At 39.5% G+C, this 23,786-nt stretch overlaps 1 protein-coding gene across 1 annotated transcript; it reads right to left on the bottom strand.

Annotated features, from left to right (window-relative positions):
• Window positions 1-3,430: 3,430 nt before the first annotated feature.
• asmt (acetylserotonin O-methyltransferase) lies at window positions 3,431-23,622 on the bottom strand. Its single transcript, XM_044217904.1, has 8 exons — window positions 23,074-23,622; window positions 21,919-22,093; window positions 21,478-21,607; window positions 19,916-19,984; window positions 16,494-16,612; window positions 10,251-10,391; window positions 6,567-6,689; window positions 3,431-5,626 (listed from the first exon to the last, which is right to left on the bottom strand). Exons 1-8 carry the CDS (start codon window positions 23,173-23,175, stop codon window positions 5,409-5,411), a joined length of 1,077 nt encoding a protein of 358 aa, XP_044073839.1. The 5' UTR covers window positions 23,176-23,622; the 3' UTR covers window positions 3,431-5,408.
• Between the last annotated feature and the right edge of the window lie 164 nt (window positions 23,623-23,786).

Genomic DNA, 23,786 nt, shown 5'->3' with positions numbered 1-23,786 from the left:
TATGGAAGTGTTTGCAACTGACAAAGCACGGCTTACAGCCAAGAGACATTTTTATTGAGTTGTGAGATGTGATGGGTGTGGGCGTGTGTGTTTATGTGTGTGTGTATATGTGTGTGTGTAATTCTGTGTGTTTTGATCCCTTAACCATCACCTCTCTCTCTACTCATCCCCACTTTTCCTCTTCGTCTCTCTGTTGAGGCAACGTTGCCATCACAACCTCTCCCGTTTGTACGTTTTCCTAACATACAACTGTGCCACAACAAAACAAAGAGCAGTGTGAATGAGGTTTCCTCACTGACAGTGAGCAGCAAGTAGGCGCAGTCGTCCTGGTGATGTTGTCTCAATCCCAGCCCAGTTTATTCTCCTCCAAACTGATGGCAAACTGGTTTTGGGTACTTTGTGTATTTTGTGTATTTTTTCTCAGCCATGTATACAGTGTTGTTGGTTCAAGACCATATAACTGAAATACTAAATAAATAGGGCATGCCACATAAAGTAAACTGTGGATGTCATTTTTTGAGGCAGTTTGTTTCTTTTCTACAGCAGAACTGTGCCACATCAGGTTACTATAGCAACACAGGTGGATGAAATTCACAGAAGAAACTCTGACACACTGACGTGAAGATTACATTTCTCCACCATTAAGAAATTGCATGACAAAAGTATTAAATAGACACATTTACATGTTCATCATATGAAAAGGCTGATTTAAAAGTTTGTCATTAATTGAGAATTGAGCCAGAGATGAATTTATTAACTTTTCACTGTGCCATTTTAGCATCAGACTTTTTCCTATGTATAATTAATTTTTCTAAAATCAAACCAAGTGCTGTAAACTACCATTAATCAGTCTGTATGTTATTATTTGGTCAAGTGGTTAGAAAAACACAGTATACATTGTAAATTTTATTAATTAAGAAAAACTGTTGGCAGATTAATTTATAGATTATAATCAATTTTTAGAGCAGGTGCAATAATTGTTTTACAAATTTAAAAAAAAGAAGATTTTAAATATGGTTTAGATACTCACTGTTAAGGGGAAATAGTTAAGATCTACATTTAAAAAGCACGCAAATAAAATCCCAAAGTTGAAGACGGCTCGTCCCTGTTGTCTATGTCAGCGAACACTTCTGATCACATTGAGATTTTTCGGTCAGATTCCTGTTTTAAAACACTGAGATGTGAAGCTCGACTCCGACTGCCGTTCCAAAAAGGAAAACAGTTCTTAACTTTCAGTTTCCTCTGAAAACTTTGGAATAAAAACATAACTACATCACTAAAAGAGCCAGGAGCCCTAATAAGCACCACACACACACACACACATATGGAGTCTTTGGGCATAAACTGAGTGTGTTCCCTGAAATGTCCTGAAGGTGTTATCTTAAAGTGGCATCATGGAGCTTGAGGGTGGGAGGGTGACTTGTGGAGCAGATTTAGAGTGTCTCCAAAGAGTATAGTACATAGTGTGCACACACACACACACACACACACACACACATACATACACAAATGAATATATACACACACAGGTGAACACACACAATTTCCCATATGCTAATTAATTCATACGTTGGTACAGACGTATGCATCAACATGGCCGTAAGTCATGATTTTCACTTAGTGCGCCATAATTAAGAGATACTCAGGAGAGTTCTTGTTTTTATCATTCCTAACCTTTCATCTGTTTCCTAGAGGGGATGTGCTTCCATATAAATGTGTGGGAATCAAATCACAAACACACATATGTAATCCATATACAATGCTGTTTTTTTCATTATTATAATGATTTATTTGCATGTTTGCCTTTATTTGTGTGTTAACAGGGAGCATGGTTGCTAGCTGGAATCAAACCAGGGACACTGTGGTTGCATGACATGCATCATAACCCACTAGGCAACAGGACATCCCCTGTCTTTGCATTATTTTAGGATTCTGTGTTTTCTCATGGTCAGACTTGAGTCACATGTCCAGCGTAGGGAGAGTAGAAGAGCCTGGACGTCCTCAGCTCACCTTTCTATCCTCTTCTCCATCACAGTTCCCTATTTTTATAGCTCTAACTTTCTAGAACCATCCATAAAACCCACTCAGGTTGAACCTGATGAGCCTCATGAGATGGAGCAGTAAATGGAACTGAAAAGTAGAGAGGAGCAATGTGTGCACCTTTCTCTGCTGAAGTGGAAAACATTGACCTCAAAAAGCGAGGGAAACATACTTGAGAAGATACTCTCACAGAATTGCAGCTGATTTTCTACAGCAGTGAAAAAAAATCAGTTAAGTTTGTTTAAACACAACCAAATTGTTGTTTCGCATCCTGACTGAAAAGCATTTCCCCTCACTGAATAGTTTTAAATGATACTCTTTTATGTTTTTTAATTTTTTTTATTTTGATGTCCTGAGCTGTTTTCCTTTTATCAATCAAGAAAACAATTTTGTTCCCCATGAATAATCAGGAAAATCAAACAGCGTTGATTTCCAGTGGTTCCTTTTACTCAGAAATACAAAGCAATGGGAGACTTTCATCCAGAGGAAGTTAACTTTTTTTTTACCTTTTTCATCAAAAACTTAAAAACCTTCCTCTTATCTAATCTGGTTTTAGTGTGAGAGGGAGGATTAGTAAATATGGGAAAGTTAAATCAGGTTATAGGGATGATTGCAGATTTGGATTAATTCAAATTCAACCTCATACTTTAAAGGAGTGCTAAGGTAAGTAACAACTTATTTTTTCCTTTGCGTTTGCTATTTTAACTGAAATAGCATTTAATCCTAAAGAAAATATATTCTCAAACGCATCAACACTCAGCTCCAAGTGGACAGCACTAGTTAACCACCATGACACTGGTAATACTTCACTGTGTCACTGGGTACTATCACTGTCTCTGCACAGGTCAAGCTGTCTTCAGCCTCAGCACTTAATTTCCCTTCGTTAGGCAGACTCTCTGTAAAGCTGTCCACAAGGATTTGACATCAATTCTAATTTGTTGCACTTTGAAGTCTGATTAATTCACAATTACTGCGAGAAAAAAAGAACAGAAGGATAGAGAGGGCAGTGAGAATGAGAGGGTGTATAGAATAGAAACGGAGAAGTGAACAGTGGTGGCACAGTCTTCTGAATGCAGAGCATGGTTCAGACAATACTGGTGTCTGAAGGCTGATTATGATCTTTTCCAGTTAAAGAGTCAGACAACTGATATTTTGTGCAATTATCTTTTGGCAGTCCACATTTTTATGCTAAATAAATGACAGTTAGTATTAATGTAAGTTTCTCACTGACAACCAGTGCAGCGTGGATCAATTTAATGTTTTCAAGCAAACTGCGTCACAACAGAGGTGGAGAACAATGACAGGCTGAGTTTTAATAAAAGGCTGATAGCTGCATTTTGGATACATCCTGTGCACGGAGGATAGGGATGAAATGAAAGATGGGCCGGGCCATTGTGAAGAAGATTTATTGAGTCGCGTCCACCATTACAAAGAACATGGTACAAAGCCAGCTTTACTAGGCTGTTAAGAACAGTAAGAGGCGAGGGGGTTCAGACACAGGGCTTAGGACTGAGTGATGAGAACAGATATGTAAGGAAGTTCATCTTCTTAGCAATGAGACTGGAAGCTCACACTGCACACCATCTAATAGAGGTTGACCTTTGCAGTGCATGGCTAATAATTTACAGCAGAATCGGGCTGGAATGGGCTTAGTCTCTTACCTGATTGTCTAGATTCAGAACAGGCATTCTTGCTAAAATATGTGCTTTTTGGTATTTTATTGTTAACAACAAGTTAGTATGTTCACACAGGGTGTTCATTTAAAGACCAAATTAACACCTGGTTTGACCTTAAACTTTAAACTTAAAAAAAAAAAGCATTTGAACTGGAGAGCGACAGAATAAGGGACATGGTAGTGAATTTGTAAATCTGCCACAAGTACTAAACACTGATCAACACAAATACTAGCTTGCAAGCAGTAGAGGTAGTATTACTACTACCCTAGTATTTCTACTACTGCTACTCTCAGTTGCATGCTCTCTGCATGCTTTCATACTCCATGCTGTCCACACTGCCGACAGTTGATTGCCGTATTTATATGTCAGGGGGTGGGGTGACCGTGACATCCCCTCATAGTTTGGGGGCAGAATGTCTCGGGGTAGCTACATCATAGATTTTTTCACATATTTTTGGGGGGTCTAGAGGACAGAATTAAAATAACTTCTGCAATGAACAGTATAAAATGGGCCCAGGATCAATAGATAGTGCAGTAAAGTGAGTGTACATGTAATTTACTAACTCAAAAAAGTGGGTGTAGTGTTGAGTTACTCTTCAAGATTCTGATTTATATTTGATATAATTGTGTCTACTACACTGCCCCCTACTGGTCATGCTGTAGAAATAGTATTAGCACACAGACTCTCCCTGGTGGTCATGAGCCACACAGCATAACTGCTTCTACTGCTATACTAACTCTTCTCACACTGTTGCCGTGAACACCATTTGTCCCTAAGTACTTTGTTTTACCAATTATTAGGTGCTGTAACAGAAAAAAATTACAAATTGAGTCTCTTGTTAGCAAGCAGAGGTGGTAATAATTAGCACTGCTTGTCATTTGACTCTGCATTTTCTGTCATTCAAAGTTAATTTAACAGTCTAGCTTTCATAAGGAAAATTTGTTGCAAGCACAATAACCAGAGAATGATAACCTTTTTGCTCAGTCTGGCTTTGAATGGAGGGCTGTTTGTATTTGACTACTAAATATGTGTTTTAAAGTTGTACATGCACAAGTCCTGACTCAGAGATCCACACTTTCTCAGTTGGCACATTAAGCCAGGGCTGAGAACATTTTGAACTTTTTGTTGGGTGGCCAGAAAAATGAGATTAAAGGGAAATGAGATTAAAATGCTGATTTAAATAAACATTATCAGTCTTTTTTGCTGTAATGTATTATATCAGTATGCATCATATCAAGCTGTTGGTGCCATATTTAATTTTTTGGTAGAAGGCAGTCAGTCTAACAATAACATCTAGTCAATAGGCGAGTTCCCATTAGGTGCTACATAACAGCAACGGCCATTCTGGCACTTAATGACAACAATAAAAGTCTGGATCCACAAGAGTAGGCTGAAGTGTTATTTTGAGTTGTTGTTTCTGTTACGATACCATGACTAACGTCATGCTAACTGAGCAGCTCTTCTTCTATTAACCTCAGGGGTCCATTCCACTCATTCACTGATGTTTTAAGGCCAAGTATTGTTCATAGCAAAGAACTTTATTAGAATATAGAGTATCCAGAATTGAGCAGCCATAAAAATGGGCCTTGGTTTGAATATTTCATAGATCATACAGATTCAGTGATAAAGTAGATACAGAACTTTTTTTCAGGTGGAGTGAGTTTTCAGTCCTGGTACAGGAGTACCCTTATCTCATGTCTCTCTGTGTCCCAGTACAGAATCATAGATCTTCCCAGTGAGCCGGTGCTGGATGTTGGTGAAGCCAGCGGCAGCCAGCAGGGCAGCGTACTGAGCAGCTGTCCTCTCTCTGCCCTCGGTCTGCACCAGCATGTTCAGGGAGTAGAGTTGCACTGTCAGCGGGCCAGAGCCGTCCTCGTGGAGCAACGCCTCCACAAGCAACACAGCGCCTCCTGCAGGACGGACCAAAGGGTCGGCTTTGTTTGTTTATTAGTTCCTTTCTCTGTCTTTTTTCTCTGTCTTTGTTTCTTTCTCTCCTTCTCTGACGGATTCGACAAGTTTTACAGTTTCGTACTCAACATATTAACCGAATGCTGATCAGCCGCAGTATATATATCAAAAGGACATGGTTTACATTAAATGGTCATCAAGTAAACAGGACAAGCCAGTAAACTTTTGTTTGTTCAATCTGTTTTGTGGAAAGTTGGAACATAGTGACTGTGTGAGTTAGCGAGTATGCACAGTATGTAAATGGCAGTTTGCTTTAATGCTCAACTAGTTAACAGGACAAACAACCATGTTATCATTCATTCAGTTATTGTGAAAAAGTAATGCAATCATAGTCATTTTCAAGTTTACGTTCATGACTTTACTGCTCGCCAGAATTGATAAAGCTTCACAGCAGACATCTTGACTTCTCAAACACAGGTGTATCTAATACCATTGTTAATTGCTGCATTGCACTGCAATAATTGCTGGAACGGAGACATCATTAATGTTATTAGTAACACCTGTGCTTTTCCTGTTATAACAAGTCAAAATGTCTGCTGTTGAAAAGGTCTACTGTGTGGCTCCTCTGAGAAACATACTTCGACAGGTTGTATTCTCTGTCCAGTAAAACTAGGCTTCCCTACTTTATTATTTTGTTTGTTTTTCTTCCTTCCTCTTATGTACACACACACAGATACACAGACAAACACATGAGAGGGTTTTCTGCCTCCTGATAGTGCCTGCTGCTTTTGTGTGAGTGTGCGTCTGTCTTTGATCAAAGTCAGAAGGACAGATTTTTCTGGGATCAGCTGCATTGTGGGATGCAATCTGCCATCTCATTTCAAGCAGGGGAGGGGGGAAAAAAAGTACGCATCCCTTTCACACTCACACACAAACACAGACCTGGTCTGCAGGCTTTGTAGACTCTACTGAGTAGCTCTACGCTGCGTTCGTCGGTCCAGTCGTGGAGGATTCTGGCGAGGATGTAGAGGTCAGCCTCTGGCAGAGGGTCTTTGAAGAAGTCCCCTAAACACACACACACACACACAACACACACATCCATATGCACAGTTCAAATGCACTGAAATCCTAAGACACTGCTATATTTGATTTAATTATTTCACATAATTATTAATTCTGTTGACAAGCCTTCCAGTAATAAGACAATGATTCTATTAGTTGTTTACATACTCAAACATAATTAATACAAAGGGGGGATGCCTGCTGCAACCAAATTATGTCAAAAGCATATGACCTAACTACATATTTCCAGCTGCTGTCTAACATACAGTGGTGATGTAGAGAAAAAGACACACAACCACAACAACACTGCTGCTGTTTATTAACCCTGTATAAACCATAATAGAATTAGTGTATGTGTGCTTGTCCTCCACTCAATTCCATGTCCTTGCTGTAAATTATAAAATAAAGCACACAGAGGTCTGCACTCAAAAAAAAAACACAGAGACAACATCAGTACATCAGTGTTTCCCACGTTACAGCTCTCATTGTGTTCGACACCATCATGGCTTTGAGAACAGCAGGAGAGGCAGGAATTGACTTTGGCTCTGGGTTTACAACATCACAGGCTGCTGTGAACTTTTTTTTCCCGTTGGAGAGCCGACACAACAAAGCGTGACTTATAAGTTGACAGTTTTGTACACAATATTTTCAGTCCAACAGCAGCAGCTCAGTGGGAGCATGGAGACACATAGGTGACAGCATCAACAGCGTCTTAATCTGCTTTTGTTTTTGGATCTGAGTTGCACTTGATTGTTTATTAACTGTACGCACATGGAACTGAACTGCGGGTAAACCTACATACACTCTGAAATGATTTACTAAAATAATAGTAATAGTTTAGTTTTCAAAAACAGTGTTGGGAGATGCTAGAAACGATAATTTAAACCAAATTTAAAAAACACCAACTCAACTTCTTTGGCATTACATTTTAAATGAAAGATAATATCTTTAATATTAATATCTTTATGCTTTTTGAAGGAAAGTCCTTAGATCTGCATTTATTCTTGTTAAAGCAGGTGTACCGAACACTTATTATCATGGTGTGGGAAATGATCTTAAGACTTTAACACTTAAAAGAGGTCCTTTACCTGTCATTAGACTTTTGCTAGTGTGTTGGAAATATTGTGTAATGCATTATCACTGTTTGTCTTCATACAGCATGATGGTCCCCATTTCACCTGGCACTAACATGTAATATGTGTCTGTATATCTTATCTGGATAAGTTTTTAGCAAAAATTACTAAAACAGGAGTAAATAGTGCATTTGGTGGGGACTACTATGAGCAACAGATGTGGTGCACTAGTGAGAATTTATGGCACCAGGGGCTGGATGTATAAACGATGATTATGTAATCTTATAGTAAAACATTGTTCGTTTAGGTTGTCAGCGTTCTGTAAAATGTCACTCAAACAAACTGAATTTTAAATTATTTATGAATAAATGATGAATTTGATAATTTTTATTTACATTTGAGCCATTATTTCCCTGTTAATGATCTTTTCAATGTATCCTGAATCGTGAAGCCCTTTGTAAAGTCTGTTTGAATATGAGCTCTATAAATTAGTCATTGATCGTCCTTCTGACATTTAACAATGATGATTGATTCACCGCGACAATGGTTTACAGGTACATATGATGAATTAGTGATATGGGCGCTGTAAATAGCCACAGCCGTGCGTAATGATAGCTGCTCTGGTGCTGTTGGAGAACCTCATTAATACGACGCAATCTGTGAAATTGCACTTCTTTGCCGTTCCTCTCATTGACAGACTCACTGTTGTGTTTTAATAGTTTTTGGACAACAGTGGAGGTCTATGGCACAGAGGAATAAGCTGTATCAAGCTTTGGCCACACTGTCAAAACATGTTAGTTGTCGTATGGTGTGTAGTATGTGGACCCAAATGCAGATGACCAGGAAGCGGTATGAGGATGAAGTAGCTGGATGGCTACAGTGTTTGTTGGGGTGAAATGGCTTACAGAGAGGCAACAAACAGGTAACAGGTAAATAGGCAGATACAGGTCCAGGGAAAATGGGTTACCAGCTGGCAGTGGTGGAACCAAGGAAGTGAGTCTAATGAGGCTAAACAAATCCAATAGGGAGCAGGCAAAGTTCAAAATCCAGAATCTAGACACGGTCCAAGGGAGACAAAGAATCCAAACAGAACTCATGGTAAGAATGCCAGGGAACTGGGCACGGGAACAAGGTACAACGAAAAGTGCACCAAACGGCGACACACCCAAATGACATGAACACACACAAGACAGGAACAACAATGATCCGACACTGAACAAAAGAAAAGACCTGGACTAAATATCCTAAGGGATGTGAGACAATGAGACACAGGTGCAAACAATCAAGGAAGGGCCAACAATCAAAACTGGAGGGAAAGCAAACAAAGACAGGAAGTAAAACCACAAGACACACAAGGAGAGGAACACACTACAAAATAAAACAGGAAATGACAAAACATCAAACTATAACAGTTAGTAGTATTAATTTATTGTTGGTTTTGGTCTTTTCAGGGGATTCGTTTACAATAAGAATATGTCATCACAAGCCTTATTGGGAGGACACACAGTAAGCGAACAAATTGCACGCCACTTCTCGCTCATCACTGTGGGCGTGTCAGCGCTCGTGAGCTAGCAAGTAGCTTGCTCATTAGCAAACATTGTGTAAATAAGCAACTTGCACTTTCTCCTACAATTTGCACCTCGTTGTACTAGGTAGCACTTCATTTTTGTTTGTTTCTGTAATCCTGGAAGCTTGGGATATAGAAAAAATGGACCCCAGAAAAATACAACTGCTCTGCTATTTTTTGCAACATGACGGCCTCTGTGGAAGGAGACCTCTGTAGATAAAAACGGCTCATTCTAAAGGTAATGAAGACACAACGATTCTTATTTTCAGGTGATTATACACTAATGAAAACATACTTATAAATATCATATTCCATTTCTGCCAATAGCTCCTCCTTGTGTTACACACTGGACTTTTAAGGAACAAATCCTCACTATAAGTCTCCTAACTCCGCCTCTTCTCGCTGTGTTAAACAAGCCCGGCAAAAACTTACAGACGAGCCCATGCTTGGCAAAGCAAAAATAAGTAGAGCCCATGCAGCGGTGTTGCTTCCCTTCACCTGGGACATGCCACTTCTGTTGACAAACCCACCAGCTCTGCTTACGTGATTTGCATATTGAGATCTGATCACAATGCGGGCAGAATTCAGATCAGAAGAACGCTTATTAATACCAGGTCTAAACACAAAGGCTCAGATAACGCATCCAGATACAGGTTGCATGTTAATACCAGCAACATGATCAATTCTTAGAGGATTCAATTTATTTTTTCTTAGTGTATATTTTGACATAGTTCCATTTTTACAAAGCTTATTCAAAACTTTATCCTGGGAAGATTATAGCTATTTCTATTTTTGTATATGATTGTGTGTGTGTGTGTGTGTGTGTGTGTGAGAGAGAGAGAGAGAGAGAGAGAGACAAGCATTTGAACTGGCTGTACATGATTATAAATGTCAAGTGATTTCGGCCAGTCTTGATGACGTTACCTTCGTGAAAGCTTATCCTCTGGTCGGCCTCTGCAACAAAGTGTTCCCTCGACATACGCACCACCTTGGTGAGGTCAAAGATCGTCACAGTGCATTCTGGGTAGGCTGACGTGCACTGCTTGGCTAATGCTCCACTGCAGCCTGGAGAGAGAGAGAGAGAGAGAGAGAGAGAGAGAGAGAGAGAAAAATTACATTTTGTTACAGCACAATGAATACACACAACCTTCATTAACAAGGTAGTGCATCACTCACACGCACCGTGCACACAAACACACACACACACACACACACACACACAGAGTCACACGAGTGGAACAGATGCTTTGAGGTATGTACCCATTATTTAAATGCATGATTTGTATTCAGTTGTATGTGGCAGCTTTGGGAATATAGTTCATCTAACATTCATGCCAATAAAGCAGACTGAATTGAACTGAATTTAGAGTGACCTTGCTTTATACAGAAACAGGGCAGAACTTACTGTCTAGGAATCCTATTAAGCAATCTAATCTAAGGAACAGCAAACACAAACACAATTTGATTGTTAAGTGGCTAAATCTGATTTCACTTTACCCTGCATTTGTATATAAACCTTTACATCTTAATGCATTTGAAAATCCTTGTTTTTAGCCATGTTGATTAGTCGATGGTTCTACCACTTTGATCCCGACTGAAATATGAACTATTGGAGGGTTTGCTATGAAATTTGGTACAGATATTTATGGTCCGTAGGGAATGAATCCTTCTGACTTTCTTGATCCCCTGACTTTTCCTCTGGAGCCACCATGACGTTGACATTTTTGTTTTTTATTGAAATATCTCAACAACCATCGGTTTGATTGCAGCAAAATTTGTGGTCCCCAGAGGATGAATTCTAGTTGCTGGCATTATCAGTGTGTGAATGTTAGAATGCTGACATTAGCATTTAGCTCAGCCTCACAGAGGTGCTAGCATGGCCGAGTCTTAGTCTTGTTTTGCTTACTGTCCTCATAGAGAGAAATGTAACGCGATTTAGGGCCGAGGTCAGACCTGATGATTTGAGTGGAAAATAAGGAAATTAAATGTGCATACGAACACACACACACACAAGGTTGGAAACAAGGATTTAATGTGAAAATGTGAATATTTCAACTAGATGCTTTGACAGCATTGTTATCAGCGTTCATGCTTCATAAAGCAACCTGAATTTGAAACAGAGAGAATGAGAGAGAAAGTGTATGAGACAGATGGAGAGAGAAAGAGATAGATGAAGAATGTATGAATGGGACAGAGTGATGGAAAGGCAGTGAGGTGGAATACAGGATCAAAGGATCTCACTTTGACAGTACTACAAAGCCAACCGGACCTAGGTGTGTGTTTGTGTGTGTGTGTGTGTTGTGTGTGTATACAGGGCAAACTGTCAAGCCCAGTAGTGCCGTCCTCCTAACATGACCTGCTGCTACTTTATCAGTCTGTATTCTTACAAGGCTTTCTCATTTTCACACACACACACACACACACACACACACACACACACACACACACACACACACACACACACACACACACAAATACTAGGAGAAAAATCAAAGAGCAGCAAGGAGGAGCAAAACCAAACACAACACGCTGTACAAGACCCCAAACTAACCTGGCTGCCTCAGTTTGTTAATAAAATCCTTTGATGGGCGTTTGTGATTGTTACAGTGTGTTACATTTGTTGTGTGTTGTTCTGTTTTTCTTTCTCTTTTTTTTTTTTTGGTCTGTTTACTTTATCTGTATGTTATCTGACATACATTTATTTGTGCAAATGTGTGACCATTTAATAAAAAAATAAATTCTAGTGTATTGTGTTGCATGTTTTATAAAAGTCAGTAGTTATACTTACATATAAGTATGTTATGTCTTGGATAAATCTCTTAGAATACTGGTTGTGTAGACTCTCCATCTGTAATGTGTCAGCAACTGGATACTGGTGTATAATGCGCTTCTGTGGCTGAGATTTGAGAATTTGTAACAGAAAGCCTGCATTATAAACTGGGGAAATGGAGTCTGAAAGATGTGGCCGTTTACTGCTGGGTGGGTCTAATGAAAAATGCTATTGAGTTGCATTGTGGGAACTGTAGGATCCAGCATTTTTGGAGCTCAGTCCATACTAGGGACTGCAAGTCAGGATATCTCTACCTCATGCTGCATATATTTTGACCATTCTTTTTTTTTTTGTCTTTCCCTTGCAAGTTCCCCAACTTTATGGAGGTGCAATATTAAATCGCTGTCCCAATACAGGCACAATCACTGGTTCAATTGTAAACGACAGTTTAGCTGCACAGAATCAGAATATGCAAAGGCAGTGACAGTATTTAATACTTGGACAGGCTGTTTTAAAACTAGACAGCAAACAAAACCTTATCCAATGTTAGTTAAGTTTTCTGATCAGTAATGTCAATAGCAGTTGATAAATTTAGGTAGATAGATAGTTCTTTTTAATCCACTACATGTATCTGATAGCTGGAATCAAAAAACACAGGACGTGATGTTAAACAATCCCTTGTGCCAATAGGTGGTGAGCACTTACATGAGATTCATCTTGTTGTTAAGAGTGGTTAAGGTTAACAGGTGGGGGTTCTCAAGTGGGCACCACCCAACCTCATCGTTACGTTGATTAGCCCACTACATCTCTGGAGGGCTCAACGGTGTATTGTGGAGCGGTCTTTATTTGGTCGTAGCACCCAACAACGGCCATTTTTATTATTGACTACTTATTTGAGAAAATATGGTATTAATGTGAGAAATGATTGCTGAAATACGAGTCTCTTTGTCTTGTTTGGCCACTCCAAGCACCAGTACCGTAACTGCATGAATAGACGCACATCAAAAGCCGGCTGGCTTGACCACAGTAATCCTCTGACACGACCGCACTTTTGCGACGATGGCTTTCACAAACGCAGGTTAGTCTGTTTTTCTCTTCTTCGTTTGTTCACATAGAGCCTAAAGTTTATGAGTTGTCACATATTAGCTAACGTTAGCGCTTGTTCCAGCGGACCAGACAAATGTCTGAGAAACAGACCCTTCCTCTCCATGCGGACAGCAACGGTGACAGAAAGTTGAAACTGAAAACCAGTGACATTGAAAAAAACCTGACAACATTAAAAAAACTTACTGAAAAAAAGAATGACATGAAGAAAAAATCTGAACATTGTCATTGAAAAATGCATCAGAATGCAAAAAAACCCCCAAATAAAATGAAATAAATTTTAATGTCTGTTTTATTTTTCAGCGAAACTTTTTTCAGTGCCAATACAACTTTTTCCAATTCAAATGTTTCAATGCCAGTGTTTCCTTTTGCAGTTCCGGTTTTATTTTCAATGCCAAATGTTAAAGTCACTGCCCTGGCTCCATAGTCTTACAACCTGTCATGATGTGTTTGAGAGTTGCTGGAGTTGGGCAGAGGGCACAGTTTGGATCCTTGCAGAACCACTGATGGAGATTCTTTGGTGATGGAAGCACCACAAATGTATAATGTTTGAATGCATATACTTGGAATACTCTAATGTAAATGATGTGAATGCTTTTTTTCCATGACTGTGTTTGTTACTTGTAGCAACGTGATACAGATGGCTGTTTACATAAAAAAAACATTATGCTTCAGAACCATGAATATGATTTCCTTAGAGTTGCAGTAACCTTTAAGTTGATTATTTATTTTTAAACAAAACATACAATTGAAATGTGTGTTAAATGTCACATTAAAATAAATCTAGGTGAACGGCTTCCCACAGACAGCCAGTATAAAACAAACCACCTTCAGCATATACAGTAAATGATAAAGACTTTGAATGTGGACTCACACTGGCTGATACCTGATTTTGGATTAAAGTCAGCTAGTTGGCAGAAAGTTGGACAGACAGACAGACTGAGCACCTGAGCAGCAGGTGTGTGCAGACACAACAGATGCTGTGTGAGAGACAGTCTTAATGGGACACTGCAGTCACTCACTTCACACCCCTGCTGTCCACATGCACACTCTTTTTGGTGATGCACCTTAATGCATAAACATGAACACACAACCCCATGGTGAGAAAGTCACAGAGGAGAGGGAAGAAAAGACGGGAAGGACTGTCCGGGATGTGTGTCTGTGTCCGCGTGCATGTGTATGAGTATGTGAGCTTTTAGTGGCTTCACAGCTCCCCTGTGTGGTCAGCTGAGGTGTCACACACAGGAAGTGGCCACCCATGGCTGTCAACTAGTGTTGGTACAGTGAGCCGCTTGCTGTTTCTTTGCCTCACTGAACCCAAATGTTGTAGTTTTTGAATCACTAAAACAGTGAAAAATGGAGACTCACTTGTGTATGTAAAATAACTGCTGATAAGCAAGATGGATTTTTTTCTTGGCTTTCTTTTTCTCGATAAATGTTGATGCACTTTTACCCATTTTGATGTCATTATTTTAAAATTTTCCATCACTGCTACATTATCATCCATCACCTACTCTTTTAAGGAATGGAATGGAGACAACATTCAGCTCTCACTTCAGTTAAGAACACAGGATGAGACAAAATGAAGAAGAACTGGCAACATCTCTCAGACAAAAGCTTGTTTCCACTATTATTCATATGACGTTGTCAGCAGAAGATTCATTGTTTTTTCATTTTTCTTTCTGTCCTTTCCTTTTGATCCTGCTCTGTTCTTGGCTTGTTTCCCTGCATTTCTCTCATGTTGTTTATATCTTATTCTTTACTCACTTTCTTATCCTTGTGCCCTTTGCTCTCTGTGTAAACCATTTTATAAGAAACCTGCACTTTATAAATAAACCTGATTTGACAAAGAAGAACACAGAGGAGATCAGTCAAGGAAGCTACCGTTTTACTTGACTAGGCTGCAACATCTTGCTTCACATTTATACATTTTACATTCAGAGCTGTTCAGTTCAACCAGTCTTCTTCTGTTGAACAGTGGATGGAAGCTACATTAGTCTGGAGCAAATTGGAGTTACATGTTTTCACTTTTTATTTATTGGCATTTCTTGTATGCTTAAGAAAAATCTGGTGATAGGGCAGTAACATCAGGATCAGGCCATGCAAAATCACATAAAACCAATTAGAAATACATACTAGGGCCATGACCACATTAATGCAGACAAAACGTTGTTTCCAGGTACATACATCTCTTTTTTGTTTTGGTTGTCAAACTACAAAATCATGTATTGCAACCATTTTCTGGGAAGGAGACGGGTGAAATAAAATTAAACCTCAGCTCTGTTGACTCCAACTGTCTGTGAACACTTAATTTGTTTTCAAAAAAACACCCAGAAAAATAAGTCAGTGACAAAACCAGAGTTGACGGTGACTTGGCTTCTTAGCGTTGCTGTCATATGGAAGTACTGTGTTTGGAAAGGTTGACGGTTAGATTTCATTTCCATTTTTGCAACACTGGCCTTGTTAAGTTTATCCACTCAGACCGCATTTTTGAACATTTTTAACGTAAAAGGAAGCCACTGGAGAGAAAAAGATTTTTTTTTGTATTTAACCGCATCAGTGTGGACTGTGAACACACAAGCTTGACCAGTCACCAAGTGTTTTTTCTGCTAATTATTTTCTTGTTAGGCTGGACAAGCCCCTGAAATAGCATTTAAACCATCATGGGACATTAACAAAACTTAAACTCAGACATCTTAATTATTTTAGGTGCATCAACAGCTCTAACTGCAGTAGCAGGTGACTGTGAGTGGTGGGTGTTATGTAAGTAAAACTTCTTAACTGTGGGACTCACACTTAATTGACATATCAACACTTGATGACACTAGTAGACTGATGTTTAATATTTATTTAAAGAACTAGTAACAACCCCATGTGTTAGTACACTGTATTTGTTGTTGTTTGTTGTATCTGTTCCGCTTTGAAGGAAAAAACATGATTTTAAGATCATTAATGACATTTTTCTGACAGATGTTAGTACTTGGCAACAGTGAAACATACAATCTCTGATAATGGAAACTCCAGGTGGAGTTGTGTGTGGTGAGAAGCTTGACTGATTTACTAAGCGGGGGGGGTGTTATAATAAAGGTCACAGTTGACTGTATGTGTTGTGCATTTTTGTGTGCACACACACTGTGCTGCATAAATACGTGTGTGTGGCTGAGCCAGCTGTCTCTCAGCTAACACACAACAGTAACAATTATATATGTTAATGACTATGAACTCACAACCTTATGGAAATTAGATATGGTTATTCGATAAACACACACACACCCACACACACACACACTTACCTCCAAGATCGCAGATGACCTTGAAAGGCGAAAGGTCGAAGGCTGTGACCACGTCTTTACCACAGATGTTCCAAATGGAGTTCATTAACTGCATAAACTTTACCATCTCTTCATCAGACCTACACACACACACACACACACACACACACATACACACACACACAGATAAAACAGTTAGTCATCTCAGTACTATTCTTTCACTTCAGTCTTGCTGCATTGAGGCAAAACTTTATAATTTTCTGCAAGCTGTCACCTAAGGGGCTGCTCTATGTCCACAATAAACAGAAACACACACACACACACACACACACACACACACACACACAGTCACACAGTCACACAGTGCCTCTCCTCATCTACAAAGTTTCTTCCCGTAGCGACACAGTGTGTGTGTGTGTGAGAGAGAGACAGAGTGCAGCAGAATAGAAGAGCCTGTGGTGACTGCTGCTGCTCTGAGGAATCTCCACCTCATCACCCAGCACTCTGCCCCTGCCATGGGGCTACACACACACACACACACACACACACACACAGTGAGTATCCTCTGTTCTGTAACGCTAGAATTTTATTTATCCAAACTTCACTGTAGCACAGTGACCGGCCATCTGATACATTCACCAACTTCAGACGACACAGTGACCTCCAAAAGAACCTTGAAAGTGACTCATTGCTGCGGCTTCAGACTCTGATTACATTGGATGTGAAAAGACAAAATGACTGTGAGGCCAAACAGCAGACTGTCAGCTTTAATATGAGAACATTTTAAACATAAGTTATTGAATGCCCCCCAACGTTAACATTAACATTAAAATTAACTGCAGCCCTTTTGATTGATTAAATTTTTTACATGCAAACCATGTCATCCTGTCTTCAATTATACTGAGGAAAAGATCTCTGTCCTTGCATGCATTATTATAACATCATTGTGGCTCATGACCTCTCTGCACAGACATGCCTTGTACTCCTTAACATCCCCGCAGGTCTCTGTCATATCTGTACCGACTGAGTTATGGTTCATGGCTGCCTGATCACTGTTGTGTGTTTTACCGCTGTCTTGTTGCTTTAGCCTCTCCATCTTATCAGCAATAACGGCTATAAAGGCTGACTTCTTATAGTATCAGTTAAAGTATGGCCCACTTTGACTAGTGTCATGCTTTCACCTCATTATATCATTTATCAGTGTAATATTTTATGTGTGTATGTTTGTGACTACTGTAAGCTGTGTCCTAATTCCACACTATACACTAATCCCCTCCTGATTGATGTAGCATGTTCACTCTGGAAAAGTGACAAAATACCCAGATTTTAAAAGTATTTATACTAAATTTGCTTGATTTAATCTGTTAATTGATGCTTTTGTCCCACCATTCAGCGGAGAAGCTACTCACAGCTGCTGAGACACTTCCAGGAGCACCTTGGAGATCAAAAATGTATTTTAATGTATTAAAATTCTTAATTACAAATTGCTTTCTCTTTGTTTCCCTTTGTTTGTAGAAAAAATGAACAATCACATTGAAAACTGGTGCAGTTTATGTGTCCTTTCTGCCCATTCATTTCAGCGTCTAGCTAGATCTGTCCTCTTTTACTGTTTCTTTATTGATACTACCACAAGAGGGTGCCAAAGTTGGACATTTTCAAATTTGAAGTATCGTGGCGTACGTTTCTACAAAGCAGTAGCTTTCCAAAGTTGCAGTACGATCTACTTTGGTCAGTACAAAATTGTATACTAATTGCCAGTACAATTAGTACATAGTCTGCATTTTGGTTTCATGACCAAAATAAAAGCTTGTCCAGGTTAGTAACCAGGATATCTTCTTTACATGCTAAAACATGTAAACCTAAAGAATCCACTCATAGACGGGATACAAGTGCCCATACTCATTGTACCTGTTTTACAATATACTGTAAAAACATGACATTTAATATCATGTCATTAACTATGTTCAATTTATCAGTCAATGGACTACATTTTTCACATGTTTACTTCTGTATGATTTTAATGGACACCCATGGAATTCATATGATGACAATGAAACCATCAAGCACATCTACCTGGTTTGGACAAAATGTACTCATCAGTAGGATCGAAACTTCTCACTATGTAATGTCTTGTAAGACATCTCTAAATCCTTGTCTTGCCAGTCTTCTCTCCAAATCTTTTCTGCTTTCTCGAGTGTGAGAATTCAAGCCATAGATGGGACTTGGCTGTAAATTATTCAGGTGCAGTACATGGCTGGTTAAATGGCAATGAGTAAACAGGAGTCTGAGTCATCCAGCCAGCTTTGAATCATCCTACTCCTGCTACAGCTCCCCAGGAATGCAGTGAATGACTTCAGCAGTTGTTTCCCCTTGCTAATTTACCCACAGTATTCACAGGGGAAATCAGCAGGGACAAACAACTGCTACTCCACATTAAATCAATTGTGTGCAGGTGTTTTTCTTGTAGGGTATTTTCATCTTCAATCAATTAAAGCTGAATTCCAAATTTATCTGCACAAGGGTGTATTATGTTATGTGTGCATGGTTCATATTCCATCTTTTTTTTTTGAATAAGGCAATTTCTGTGAGATCAACAGCTGCTTTTCAAAAGGATATGAGAATAAAAATTAATCAAAAATGGCAAATACAGAGATAATGCAACATATGCAGCAATTCCCAACAACCACAACATACAGAAAAATAAATTGCATTATATGTAAAAATCCAAAGAGTAAAGGAAATATGTCCAATTTCACAGTTTCTACCTCTGCTGAAGTGCTGTGTGTTCAGATTTACAACACTAATTCACACATATGCACACTGGTATTGGTACATTTAATTTTATAGTTCAGATGTAAAATAATGATGGAAATGTGCATTTAACATCTGTTTCATCTTCCATTTGTGCGCATCAGACTCCCTTCCATCAAAGTACAATGGTTTTGCAAATCATGTCATGGTGAGGACAAGAAGGGAGGATGTTTTTAGCAACTTACTCCACTGTGTTTCAGTTTTGATGGTCTCTGTTCCTTTGGGACTGGCAGTGTTCTACAGTACAGGCCCTCAGGCAGGCTGATCAAAATCTATTAGCGAACAAAGTGTGAAACTTTTAGCATGTGACCCCTGAAAACTGCTGACCAGCAGATCAGTGAAGCGTTAAAACTGTGGGCACTAGATACTATAAACATGCGAGACCTCAAGGACAATGGTGGATACATTCTTTCTTTCTTTCTCTCTCTCTCGCTCCCTCACACATCCCCTGCCTCCTAATCAACCCCACGAGTCTGCTTTTATAGGGGGAAGAGAGAAGGGAGTGACAGATAGGCTTAAGATGGAGAGACAGGGACAGAATGTAAATGAGCGAGGATGTGTGTTTGATTTGTCTGAGTGTGTGTGTGTGTGTGTGTGTGTGTGTGTGTGTGTCAACAAAGAAAGCTTCTTACCTGTAGAGAGCTTGAAACAGGTCTTTCGAGCTGACTCCAAAAGCCTTTTCATACTGGTTTCTTCCTTCTCTAGAACAAGGCAAAGACAGAAATATTCATACATGACAACCACATTGTACACTGCCATACGTGTTGGGTATTTGTGACTTATTTGATGATTTTTCACTTGTTATGTTTGCTACGTGAGTATACAAAATGTGGGATCTAGGCATTGATTGTTTCACTGCTTAAAATCTGCTTCAGCTTCATCTCATCGTCACAGCTGAAGTCGATGAAATCAAGATCAAGTGTGTTGTTCTATTGCACACTCCCACGCAAAAGAATAAGTCATTTAGATCAAGATGCCTTTATCCTTTAGGTAGCATTTTTACTTCTATCTGTTTTCAGTGTTTCTCACAGATGGACTTCACTTGTCAGCCTCAGTGAATCCAGTCACGCTGTCTCTGAGCCGCTGGCTGTCCTCCCTCAGACATAGCAATGAGACAAAAATCCATCTTGAGACACTGTTCAAACAGAAAAGGAGGATGGGAATCCACTTCCTTAGGCTACAAATCAAAGCTGCACCTCACCGCCCACCTGTGTGTAATTTTACTCTTTGCTTGCTCATTTAACTGAATAACATCCTCCTTGTGCATTATTTACAATAGCATTGTCTTTGGTTACCTTGACCTATTTTTCAAAGCACTTATGGCAGTTAATCTTTTGCTTCACCTCCCCCTGCAGCATTTTGTGCCCCTAAGTTACATTTTTAAATTATATTTTGGTGATTAACAGATGTTCTCATACAAAATTCTTACAAGTCATATTAAAGGTATAGTACCTGGATATCACAACACAAACTGTATGGCTTGAACCCCAACAAGAGGGAGCAAAGAAAGTTTACCCCATGAGGAATAAACAAAATCAAATCACATCAATGTAGTCAGTTAAAGTTTTATAAAAGGTAATATAAATGTAGAAAATTTGAAGGAAAACAACTTCCGTTTTGCAAATACTCTAGCTATTAACTGGTAAATATCTCTTGAAACTGAGATTTGGGTGATAGAGACTTTTAAGTCTGACATAGTACTGAAACCAATTAATCAATCAATTAGTCAATTAATCAATTGGTAAACTGACTCAACAATTATTGATTAATTGTTTAAGTCATCCATCAAGAAAATGTGTTTAAAAATGGCTAGTTTCAGCTTCTCAAATGTAAGGATTTGCTGTTTTTCAGTGTTTTATACCATTGTAATTGACATAAACACTGAACATCTTTGGGTTTTGGACTTTTAGTTGCAAATAACCTTGTGCTTAGGGAAATTGTAATTTTTCACCATTTTCTGACATTTTATAGTTTATACAATTAAACTTGTAGTTGAAAAATCAATCAACAGATTGATAGATTTGGGGGAAAAAATCATCAGTTACAGCTCCAGTCCAGACATCACCTACAAGGATACTGGGAAAAGGTATCAAACACACTGAACATGAAAAAAATGAATGTGGCAGAAACTCCTTCAACTGTGAAACTGTGTCCAGACAGCAGACAGGGATGTGGTGGCGCTCAGTGTACTGACTTGACAGCGTCGGTCAGGTAGTGCCAGCAGAGGTAGATGGTTCTGGAGCTGTACTGGATGGACTGGTAGAGGGATAAAGGACTGGAGCGGGTCAGGTAGACGCTGGCCTGCTCTGTGTTACTGTAATACACTGAAACAGGTGGTGGGAGAGGTGGAGGAAGAGAGAGAGAGGAGGAGGAGATGACTGTGGATGAATCACTGCAGGTGTTAAGACAAAGTTTGACCTTTGATGTCTACGTGGTAGACAGAGACAGACAGACAGGACAGAGACAATGGCAGGGTGCGTTCAATCCTAAATTATTATGTAGCACTCTAACACTGTTTTAAAGATACTTATCATTATTACTATCAGTACTACTACTCAACTTATTTAGAGGATCAAGTTGTTAGACAATTACCAAGTTATTACATTATTTTGTGTGTGTGTGTGTATGTGCTGACCTAGTCCATTGTCCTGGTGTGTGTTGAGGAGCTGCAGGCCGGTGCAGGCAGCCAGCAGTCTCTGTGTGCCGTCCAGACTGGCTCCAACCGCCTGACTGATCTCCTCTGCAGACAGGGGACGCTCTGCACCCAGCAACACATCAAACACACCCAGCTCGCAGGAGGAGAAAACAGCCTGGGTCGTGTGTGTGTGTGTGGGGGGGGCAGAGTAGAACAGAATAGAGTCCATTCATGTACCAGAATGCTGTGCTCTAACTGCAGTACCCCGCCACTCCTCAGTTCATCTCCTTGAGTTCACTGATTAAATTATCTGATCAATCAGATCAACAGTCACATATAGCACCATATATTTACACTAAGCAGGATAGCACTCATTTCAGACCAAAAATATCCATGTGTCCATTGTAGATCATAAAAAGACTTGTGTTTTTAACAGGTAAATTGTACAGGGCCATTCAAACTGTCACATTAGCTGGACCTATAGTGTGCAACTGAAGTACTCAGTTGATGTATGTCTGGACTTCAGTAACATTTTCACTAATATTCTGCGCAGCCTGCATATCTTACATTATTTTGTTCTTTTCATTTCCCCTTTACACCATCTGATGTATGAATTTACTATCCTAATTTTCTTGTCTGTCTCCTTTTACCATTTGCATCCTGCAACGATTTGTTTATTGGGATCTTTCAATTAAAGCTTCATCACCCAGTATCTATTATAGTGTAGATGATGATCATGTGTACCCTGTGATGTGCTGGTAAATAAAAAGTGCAGTAAACTGACCTGCGGTGGGTGATAAGGCAATAAATGAAACCAAAACTCAAATTTAATTATGTTAATACTGTGTCTGTTAAGAGACTTAGGGCTGCAATTAACAAATATTTTCACTGATTAATCTCACAATTATTTTCTCGATTAATCGTTTCCCTTCACAATATTCCAAAGCCCAAGGTGGTATCTTTATAATGCTTTTATTTTTATACAACCAACAGTCTAAAACCCAACGATATCAAGCAGAAAATCTCACTCTTTAGAAACTATATCCTTGTGGCATCAATATGTTTGCTGCTATTGCAATAGCATCTATCAGGAATGCTCCATCCCTGTATGTGACCCATGGAAGTGAGTGTGTATGCACTACATATGTATGTTACCTTGGAGATGAGGAATCCTTCCATGTACTCCAGTATCTTTCTGGGATACATGTCTGCAGCAGGAGTCCCCTCAGACGAACCCATCTCTTGACGTTCAGCCATGGCCACAGTTTGGACAGGAGTCTTTGGACAAAGACTCTGAATGTTGTGCTACTCCAAACTCTTCAACATGCAAAGTGAACTTCCCTGCTAGTTTGTTCTGCTCCGGAGACAGGTGTATGTATGAGTGGCAGTGAAGACAAAACCAGACTAAAGCTACAGAAAGTGCCCACCCAGCAGCAGGAGCAGCAGTGAGAGTAGCAGTGGGCTAAGCTGATTACAGCCAGATAACCCAGATTAGAGCAAGGGCTCAGTCTGCATTGGACAATGAAATAACTCTGTGGCAATACACTGCCGCCTTGTTCATTATCACTCACACTCACACACTCGGATGGAGACATTGAGCCAGTGTATTCTCATACCAGACCTGTTTCCACCAGTTTTCTTGATCCCAAAATGTGATTGACGCTTCTGGAATTCCCAACGTTTGAGGGAAAATTGTTTTATGAAAGACATGGTCCCCTTCTGTTCTCCATATGACCTGACTGCACGTACGCTGAGAGACTAATGTTAGCGTCAAATCTAATGACAGACTGCCACGTCACATGCCTTGATGAGATTACACTAATCAGTTTGACTATTAATTATAGTTCATTACGGACAGGATACAGATA

Source organism: Siniperca chuatsi, linkage group LG12, assembly GCF_020085105.1.
Source record: "Siniperca chuatsi isolate FFG_IHB_CAS linkage group LG12, ASM2008510v1, whole genome shotgun sequence".
Classification (NCBI taxonomy): Eukaryota; Metazoa; Chordata; class Actinopteri; order Centrarchiformes; family Sinipercidae; genus Siniperca; species Siniperca chuatsi.
Note: the sequence above shows the minus strand (reverse complement) of the source record. Positions and strands in the feature narration are given on the sequence as shown.